Source organism: Phaethon aethereus (genome assembly GCF_964289735.1).
Source record: "Phaethon aethereus genome assembly, chromosome: 17".
In the NCBI taxonomy this organism is placed as follows: Eukaryota; Metazoa; Chordata; class Aves; order Phaethontiformes; family Phaethontidae; genus Phaethon; species Phaethon aethereus.
The window spans coordinates 10545750-10556293 of record NC_138593.1 but is presented as its reverse complement, the minus strand read 5'-3'; the positions used below and the strand labels follow the sequence as shown (position 1 = coordinate 10556293).

At 43.2% G+C, this 10544-nt stretch overlaps 1 protein-coding gene across 1 annotated transcript; it reads right to left on the bottom strand.

Moving 5' to 3' along the window:
- Positions 1 to 10331, bottom strand: SLC2A11 (solute carrier family 2 member 11; the record flags this gene model as incomplete). Its single annotated transcript, XM_082007870.1, has 12 exons — positions 1 to 201; positions 844 to 971; positions 1948 to 2023; positions 2154 to 2255; positions 2713 to 2823; positions 3135 to 3322; positions 4427 to 4575; positions 4757 to 4886; positions 5629 to 5753; positions 6928 to 7088; positions 7654 to 7752; positions 10311 to 10331. 12 exons carry the CDS (start codon positions 10329 to 10331, stop codon positions 1 to 3), a joined length of 1491 nt encoding a protein of 496 aa, XP_081863996.1.
- Positions 10332 to 10544: the final 213 nt, after the last annotated feature.

Below are 10544 nucleotides of genomic sequence, written 5' to 3'. Positions count from 1 at the left end.
CTACAACATGGTGCATTTGATCTCTTCAGGGCCTTTATAAAAAACCGCATGGGTCTGAGATTTAAAGTTCCGTTTCTTGAACTCCTCTGAGATTTCCAGGAAGGACTTTCCCTTTGTCTCGGGAAGGAATAACCCAACGTAGAGTGCAGTGCAGATGCAGACCACAAGGAATGGGACATAGCAGAAATGTGCTAGACTTTTCTGAGGAGAAGGAAAAAAACAAGACAGTGTTGGTGATATTCTGTACAATGACAAACAGACCACTAATCCCTGTTCCTCATGGACTAACTTCACCCAGGGAGTATTTCTGTGTGCCCTGGTGAGGGCCTTGAATGCCTCTATGCAACTGATCCCCAGCATAGTTTGGGAGATTTGACATAGCAAGAAAAGTATCTCAAAATGTCTTTTTCTGTCTTTCTCTCCATATATAATTGTATAGAGTGGGGACTCATAATAGGAAATAAGACAGTATTGGATATTGTGGAGTTCTGCTCCCTTTTGCTTTATGAATCACCTTAAAGTGTGTCCAAGGGGAAATGCATCATATCTCTAGTCCCAGCAGTTCTCAGCTGAGGACAGAGGAGGAATATTGGTCATACATGCCTCAAATTAATCTGCTTCCAGCCTCACATCAGGAATCACCGTAGGCAACATGGAGTAGGTTTGGTTTAGAGGAATTCTGACCACTCTCCTCATAAAGATACTTTTCATGGCTGTGCTATCTTGCTGTGTGTCTACGGCTTGCGGTATTCCAGACCCTGCCTCTTTTCGTGGTGACTATCAGAGCCTCCTTGTATAAAACACTAAAGAGGTGCAGGTGATTGCTTTTCCTTGGGAACCCACCACAATGAATGGAAAGGCTGTTCCAACCAGAAATAGGTTGAACCAGAGCAGAGAGCCACAGATCATGTAAGCAGCTGGCCGGGACATTTGATCAAAAACCTCTGTGGGCAGAACTCCTGTTACACCAGCTGGAAAAAGAAATGGCAAGAAAGTTAATAATACTGTTGACATCATTATTTTAAAAACAAGAGAACACATACTAACAAGCAAATTCAACATGAAGTACGTGAGAACAGTAAATTATTATTCAGTAAATTATTCTCACTAGTCAGCAATGCCAGAACAAGTGGTAATAGAGATTAACTGCAGTGGGGAAGTTTTAGGTTAAACATTAAGGACTGGCTAATTATTCAAACTCTCTCATTCTAACAATGAACTGCTGGGAAAGGTTTTGTAATCCACCTTATTCTCACCAGGACCCAGCTGTGAGAATGACTTATAATTAATTCAATCCTGTGGTACTGTACGGACAACTGGGACAAGAAATTTCTCCCAACTCATGTGGCATGTGACACTGGCAGCTTGTTTCTTTTCTTACCTCCCTTCCTTCAAACTCATGTAAGCAAACAGAGCCTTACATCTACTCACACACCAAGCAAACATCTGCACACACACAGCCTGTGTACTGCCCCCACAACCACAGAAACTAATGGATTCTGCAAAGAAAATGCATGTTAGTAGGCTAACAAATAGATGTGGAAATTGTGCTTCCAGGTATCTGCAAGTAAATAATCAGATGACACAGCTGTCAATCTCTAGGATTAAAGTGAAGCATTAGAAATGCTGGTCTACAGCCCTAGAGGATTGGGCAGCAAATTAAAACCTTGTTGTCCATTTAAGACAAGAATCACCTCCAAATGCCATCACAAGACGGTTGTAAGGAGAAATGACACAGAGAATGGCACAGACTGTCCCTGCACAACACTAACTTACCAGGGGCTTGCAAGCCCCCATGAAGCAGCTGAAAACTGCTGGCAGAAATTCTCTCATTCCTTTGTGCTGTGGCTAAAGAGGATCTGAGAGTTTCCATAAGCTACTTGCACACATCTCCAAGCCCCTGCTAAACTACCCAAAAGTTTCAGTGAAAACACTGAGGGAACTGACCTGGTCCGATTCCAAAGCTCAGGATATAGGCGAAAATGCAGGCCATGCTGAGATAAGGCATCCAGCTAATCTGAGTCTACAGCCACAGAGACCAACGGAAAACCAGTGAGGGCACTTACACTTATTTGCCACCACTAAACACCCCAGTCATATAAAAGGCAAAGCCCCACTCCATTTCACTTGAAAAATTAAGTAAAGTATTTTACCTGCTGGCTCAGAGCAACCATGAAGACAATGGCCCATCCTGCCATGAAGATATATCCCCCCAGGAGCAGCGGCCTCCGACCAGCATAGTCTATAATCATGTTCTGAGAAATAAAGCAAGATTTAACTTGTGTTTATGTTTCCTGCCTGCTCCCTCTTTCCATTTCAATACTCTATGCCTAGTTTGCTCTACGACTACTTTAAGGATGTTGTCTGCTTCTTAGCAAAAAAAAAAAAAGAAAAGTCAAAGGAAGGAGTGTCCTGGCAGGAGTCAGGCAAGAAGGGTATTCAGGGGAGATGAAAATGTGCCAGCTGCAGCCTAAACTCTGCCACTATCCATACTGACATGAAGCAAGACAGTTACACTTTTTAGAGATTTCAGGCAGTGATGATGATGCAGTGTCTGGCAAAATACTTCTGCATTAACCTGTCTGGACATGAGTGCTGAGGGACTGCCTGACTGCTGTGCATAAAGGGCAATGTAAATCCGAAACTTCTAATTAACAGCCTCCTCACTGTCAACAGTGTCTGCATGTCAGCAGAGTGCATTAAGAGTCTCACACAAGTGACAGATGTGATCAGTTCACAGCTCCCCGTGCCGATTACAACATATGGGATTTTGTCCTGAGGAATTCCAGCCTCTTGGAACACATAAGCTGCATAAAAATACATCTGGGGAGAGAAGAGAGGAGAAAGCAGTAAAGGAAGACATCTGAAAATACATCCCATTGTTTTTCCTGCAGGACCACGCAGAGATGACTAATGTGCTGTCATACAGGCTATTTTGACAGTGTCCCTCTGAATCTTGCCATAATGCACAGGTGTACTTTGGGAACCAAGCATGTGAGGTTTGAAGATCTCCACAGGCAGAGCAGACCACTACTCCTTCTTCTCCTGCAGCAGGAATGTTAAACCCAAGAGCTTGCACCCATTTCTCGCGATACAGCACTGCCGTCGATAGCTGTGGCTGCCAGGCTGCTTACCGAATCATTCCCGCAGAGCTGCATGGCACTGCTCAGCACAACGATACTCATCAGCTGCCACCTTACAGCTGGATTTTGGAACAGATCCCAAGGGTTCTTCGCTCTCTGACCTTTAACGGCAGCCTGTTCAGCCAGCATCTCTTCCAGCTCTGCACTGAGGTCACTGTTGCCTCTGAGCTTCTGCAGTGCTGCAAGGACAAGGGAACCTCTTATCCCCTGAATTTACCTTCAGTTTGCCTGCTCTGCAGCAAGTGAAGGCTGCAGAAAGATGTAAGGCAGAGTCTGTCATCATGGTGGTACCTTCACAGAGATGGGCAGTCGTGGTGCAGCCACTTGAAGGATTTGGGGGAAAGGGAGTGCAAATCCCTCACTATTGATTGACAAGAGAGTATTTCCAACTACTGTCATTTCAGCAGCCATGCTTCTGACTCAGATCTCAAGTGATTTCCCTGGGAAATGCAGGCAATTAAAATGTTCTTGGTATGCAACACATATTTCCCAGAAACTAATTCCAGCCGCTCTGTATACAGGGATTTGCATGCTACAAATCTAAGCAAATCCCTTAATATGAATTGGCTTCAGATTTGGTCATGAGCCCTTCAACCAGCATTTATTTCACTTCATAGTTGCAAAGCATATTCGCCATTGTGAACACAAATCCCACCTTTTGACCCTACCATGGTAGAAAAAAGGTCTTCTGTAGGAAGATGCCTGTTAATTACCTCAATAGATCAAAAATATTTAAGATTATAGAATGTTCTTTAGTTTGGAAGGAGAAAGTGATCATGTTTGGCACTTGATATGACACATCCTACATGTAAACGTTGTGGCACCATTCTCAAATTATTGGGGCCCAAGTTTGCGCACAAAAGCAGGATGCAAAAAAGCATACACTCATCTGCATTCAGAATTACTGTGATTGTTCATACAAATACATACTCAACCATCACCTGGGCACTGTTTAAGGGCACAGCAGCTAATGCAGTTACAAACATTGATGGCACCACATATTTTGTACAGACCAAATAGTTCCCTGGTTTAGAAAAACGTTATCCATGAGACTAGCGACATAGCCATGGTATTGGGCTTAAAGTTTTATGTTCATCTAAGGAGGCTGGCAGAGTCACCAAACAGAATATCTGTGTTGGAAAGAAGCCTACATTTCAATCTGCTTTGGACTGAACATGCTGGACTGTATGTTAAGAATATGCAGTCAACCTTCTCACTGTTTATCTGCTTGGTCAGTAGATCTCACATGCTCACTGAGAGGCTAACAGTCACCCTAAACTCACCAGAGATGCAGGATTCTTTATCTCCACGGTCAATCAAGAGGTATCTGGGACTTTCAGGGAACCAAGGCAGAGCTGTGAGCTGAATCAGGGCAGGCACCACATTGCTAGCTAAAAGGAATGGCCAGCTCTCCTCCCCTCCTAGTAGCTCCCTAGAGAAAAAAACAAACATGATTTGCACAGTACATTTTACAACCTGGCAAGAGCCCAGCATCCTCTGCTGCATGTGGGCACTGGAAAAGAAAGAAGAGAGTGGGGTAGTAAAGAAAAAAAAAAGAAAAGAGGAGAAGAAAGATTTAATAAGTATAAACTGGGCTGCTTGCTCTACATTACCTGAGTCCAACAACCTGCCCCAGCACCAACCCCAGGGCTGTAAACGATGCAGAGGTCAAGGCCACAGCTCCTCTGAGCTTCTTTGGGGCACTTTCCGCCAGATACATGGGCTGAATGTTCATGCTTACACCTGGGCAAGGCAGACAAATGCTGACCTCAGCTTGTAGACAGAGAAGACTAGGACAAATGCAGTCAGCCACCTCTCAAGGTTGCTAGCTGGACTCTTCTGTTGCAGGCCATGTGATGACTGATCTATCAGTGTTTATTATTTACCCAAAATTTCAATTTCACTCTTATTCATTGTATAAGCTACTAAACATACTTTTCCATACTCAGAAGTAGTAGTGGATAATGAAACTGCAACCTGCCAGGGCCTTAGTCCTATGGTCTTTTCAGCACCAAATCCAAGGTTATAAGTGATGCTTCCCTCTAGTCCCTCATTCTGCGGGGGAGATCATATTTGAAGTCACTTGTATCAATCATTACCTCCTTGGATGAACTTCTATAAAAGCTTTAATGTTGGTGCTCATGCTGGTGAGTGACTGATAACATTCTTACAAGCAGAGAGGGATCGATTTTCAGCTCAGTTTCTCCCAGGGCTTCCCTCCCTGTGTGCAGAGTGCACACAGTTACTCACATGTGTATTACACAAAAAACCCTGCCTGTGTATGCTTAAAAAAAAAAGTCCTTAGAAGCAAAATATAAAATCTTCTTATAAAATCTATACAAATTCCTCATTCATGTACATGTGTGTGGTCACTCTAGAGGATTAATTGCTTTAACATCTTGGATCATTCCTATTTAAATATCTTCTATTTCTAATTGATACGTGTTATCATATTTATCCTGTTATGTTTCTCATGTTGCCGTACCTGCATTCACGCCAGTAAAAAATCTGCTAAGCATAATCATTTCAAAGGATTTTGCCATTCGGCTGAATCCTGACAAGACTGCAGCTATGATCACAAAGACATTGTTCAGCAGCAGAGACATCTTCCTTCAGAGAGAAAAGACACAGTTGTGAGCACATGTGTGTCAGGTTTAGTTATCAGATAAAACATTTCACAGCGCAGGTCCAACCTGCCAAGCCTAGAAGCTCAAGGTGGGCTGCTCAGCTGCACCACAGAACGTCTTGGTTATCCAAAGCCCTACATGAGGTGTCTGTGTGCAGATGGCAGATCAGCAGTTTTAGTGTCTTGTTATGAAAACAGAAATCAGCATTGACAAGTAATCGTGGCTGATACAATTGAGGTCATCTCCAACTACCAGCATGACCACAGTGTGTCCCTACAGTACTGGCTTTAGACACACTGAAGGCACCATGAGGTCCTCACCCAGATTCATCGCTCTTGCATTCACACATGATTTCCCATTTGAATGGAGAGGAGTATTCCTTCAGTAAGTCATGTGTGTTTTGGTCTGAAAATGCTAATTTGTTGAAACAGGCATTTTTCATGTAATAGTACAATCCTTATGAAACTTTCGTCAGAAAGTTTTCATGTATCCCAGGAGGAATTTCTGTCTAAAACCAGGAAAAAAAAAAGAGTTCTGTTGACCCATAATAGCCAGTAATTCTCTCTAGTTCCAACACACTGCTTTACCTACTCCTCAGAAGTCAGCCTTTTGTTCTCTTATTCATGATGGGATATGATTTTACTCCAAAGCAGTACAAGGTGAAATCTCCAAACTTTTCATTGGATAAGGAGGCCATATCCTTTCCAGGTCTTCACAACCATGAAACAAGTGAGCCATGGGAGACAGTCCTCCAGCCCCACCCCAAACCATAATGGTGCCTGCTTCATCATATGAGAGGAACAAACCTATGTAAAAGGATGGCCGAAAACTGGGCACAAAAATGATGGTGATTATGTAGGTGGTTACTGTGATATGGAGTTGAGCTGAAATCCTTGTAGCACTTCAGCCGTGTGAGACTATGCTGACAAGGTAATGTGGGGAAAAGAACTGTTTCCCGTTGGGTTTTGAGACATGAAATACTGCCATATCAGGTAGTTTCTCCCTGCCAGTTCAGAATGTTAATGGCAGAGTGATCTGTGACAGAAAACATGTTTTCATGATTTTTAACTACAGTGGGTATTGTGCTGTAGGGCTTATAATTCCTCTTGGACTAATGGAAGCTGCAAAGCTTAAATTAAAATCCAGCACCTTCTTACCTTCCCAACATGATGGCCATGGGACCAGCAACAACAGCCCCAGTGAGTCCTCCCAGAGGGTACGCAGAGACAGTGAAAGACCACAGCAGCAGTATCACATTGCTGTCAAGGGGAACGCCTGTGCGCTCCAGCCAGGTTTCGTTCATGAACATCTGGATGTACTGAGAGGGAAGGACAGTGCTGCATAACCATGACATAGAGATGAAAGACACTGAGAAATATAAAGGCTTCCTTATGAATATACCTGTTTATTCCATGTTCATGCCTCCAAACCCTTGGTTGAAAATGGCCTCCAGTTCTCAGATGTGTGTTTAACAAAGGGTTAAGAGTGTAAAACTGTAGCTGTTGAAAAGTTGTGCTTGGTTTGTATCTGTATGTAGCTATCTTGGATAATTTAAAAATTTATTTCATTGGTCCAACTTTGAATTTAAGGGCAAAAGTCAATTTCAAAGGACGCAGGTTGGAAAATTTTAGAATTAGATTTGCTAAAGCAGTTGAAACAAGGCTTTTGAATAAATTCTTGTGACACTAGCTCAAGGGTGGCTCTTGACAACAAAGTCCTATACCTCAGCTGTGAATTATACAGAGGGAACAACACATCCTTCCCTTCTCACCTTCAGTATTAGCAGACTGTGTATTTTCAGTGGCAGGCCAGTTTGTAGCCAGACTGAGGACACTAAGGAAGCATCTGTCTCAGGAGGGGGCTATCAGACTAGCAGTACTTACTGAAGTTGGAGCATTGATGATGGAGATGTTGTAACCATATTGGAAAGTGCCTCCAATCCCAGCGGCACATATTGTCAGGATCAGGATCTTGCTCTGAAGCTGAATAAGATGGATAGAAAATTGATGGCTTCCTTGAACAGAATAAAATGGCTCAACAGACATTTGGTCCAATTCACACTCTGAGTTGTGAATGTTGTTGCAAAATGGGAAGTGCCAAAGACAGAAAAAAAACCAACGCAAATTTTAAAACTATCTCCCCCTACTGCAAAGCAGTATTAGTAATTCATTGCCATACACAAAGAATTTGGGACTGCTTTGGGGAACAGCCTGCAAGTGTCTTTGGTTTAATATTTAACATGTATGCTTACAAAAAGTCAGTGCAGAAACACTAAATACTGGTAGAGACTGATGTTATAGCTTCAATTAATTCAATTCATTACAAAACCTTGTACTTGCATGATGAATTATTCAAGAAGAATTGCCAAAGTTTAATGACCTCTGCCTCATTTCTAGCTAAGCTCTATTGGATGGAGCTTCTCTGTGGTGTGGGGGATTTTCTTATGGCCATTTATATGCATTGAATTTCTGATTCATTGGCATGCTATTTTTTCTACACTTTCATGGTAATAACACATATTTTAGTTTAAAATAGAGTGCCTTTCCTATGCTGCTTCACATTTACAGAGCAGACAATGTCTCTCTGCTGAACTTTCTCATTAGACAATTGTTTCTACATATTCTTGTGTTTAGCAGCCTATAATCACATACTCAGCCAGAATATTTTCTTCATCTTCAGTATTATAACACAGGCGAAATATGTGGCAGACAGTGGCTCCTATGCCATGTTCTGGTCTCCCTGAGGTAATTTCTTCATCAGTATTGCTCATTGCTTATATTGCCATCTAACACCGCTGCTATGCTTTCGGAAGCACAGGCAGGTGAATAGGGCTGCGTCGTGCATCATGATGGGATCAGGGTGTTGGTATAAAAGTGAGGTCTCTTGACTTTTTGAAGGGTGTAGAACAAGCTGTCCTGGCTGACACAGTATGGCAACTGAAAGCTCACTGGCAGAGCAAAAAACATGCATTTTTTTTTTCCCTTGCAGTAGGATGCCCTGAATGTTATAGTAGAAATGAGTATCCCACATCAGAACAACACTGGGGCTAACTGTGGAGAACAAGGGACACTGTGTAGAAACTCTCTAAACAGTTTTCTTGATCTTTGCTCCTCTATCATGTTTGTAAGCCTCAGGTCATTCTTGCCACTATTGCCTGGACACTTTCCTGTGTGATTCTGCCTTCAAATTGACCTACAGCTTCTGTAGAGGAGCACAGCTGAGTGTGAGCAGCATCATGTCTCCACATTCGCCTCACCATCAGTGAACATCCCTTCCTTGTTGCAGCCACACTACCCTATTGGTTGGTCTCTCTCTGTGTCACCCCTCTATCCTTGTCAGTTCACACCTATTTTGTGCCTGTGCCTTTGGTTTCCCCATCTATATGAGAGATCTTGTGACTGGCAAGCTGTGTCCTGATGGTGTCTTTGGACTGGGAGCACTGTCCCATGTCTCAAGACTACTCTGAGCTTGCTGGGGCCCCTGGCCTTTAGCCTGACACCTCCTGCACAATTTTCTCATTGGCCCAGGGCCAGGATGGCCTTTGCCAGCCCCCTGCTTGCTAACACCTCCCAGTGGGACAGCTCTGCTGGTGACATGAAGAGCCCATGCTCAGGCTTGGCTGTTCACCAGTTAGTGAACAGTTAGCACCTCACGCTAGATTGACCCCATGACCCTGAGAAGAACTTAGATAACCCAAAGCTGGGGAGATCTTTCTGTTCTACCTGCTCATTTCCTTCTTACAGAACCATCTACCAAAGAAAAGGAAAGTTTTGCCTAGTCTCACAATAGCTCTAAAATCACAAATTCAAATAATCTTAAATTTTTCTTTCCTCAAAGCCTTTTCTTGTAAATAACTTCCACACCAGCCTGAGACAGGATGTTCTCCCAGGACAGAAATGAAGCCAGACTGTTCCAGCCCTGCAGCAAGAAGAGGCCGAGCTCTCTCCTGTCCCAGCTAGCAGCGGGTATGTTTCGCTTGCACTTTCCTTGGCTACATCACTTCCCTGTCTTGTTACTGAGACCTGAGCTAAGGATTGTGCACCTGATACGTCTGCTCCTCCCGGTTATTCCAGTTCTCCAAGCGAGACAGATTTCCTCTCCCTACAATAGCACATTTCTTTTTTAATCACAATACCTAGGAATGTAACACTCCTCCTGCTCATTTCCCCGCTTTCATTACAGAGTACATCCCCTATCAGGTCATGTATCATAGAGCTCTTTTGTGGTCATGAGCTAAAGGAAAATGGTTTGCTTCTGCCTTCAGGAGCCACCAAACAGTTCTGTGCTCAGAGCTGAGCTGTAATTACAGGGTGACCTTCCCAAACCTTCCTTTAACACCTGGCTTCTGCACTATTGTCCCAAGACACAGTGGTGGCGTACAGCTGCCAGGAGAGCCATTAGTCTGTCAGCATTATCCCAAGGACTGTGATGAGTTGGACAAATAATTCTACAAGAACCTGATAGTACTTACACAGCCTTATAAAAAATTCAAAGTAAAAAAAGATCTGCCAACAATAATAGTAAAATAGATGTTTTTTACCAGTCTCTGCAGCTTGTTCATCCTCTTTGGTAGGTTTTCCTCTGTCTGCCAAAGCCTCTGGTACTCTCAGCAGTGCTCTGAAGGATTATTTAAATCTCCAGCATAGGAATGTGTATTTAGTCACCCATTACATTAGGATAAGACACTTGACTTGGCAGGTGTTTTGCCAGCTGATTTACATTCTCAAAATGGGGCTGCACGTTCATTAGCAAGACAGTTCAATTAATGTTGTTG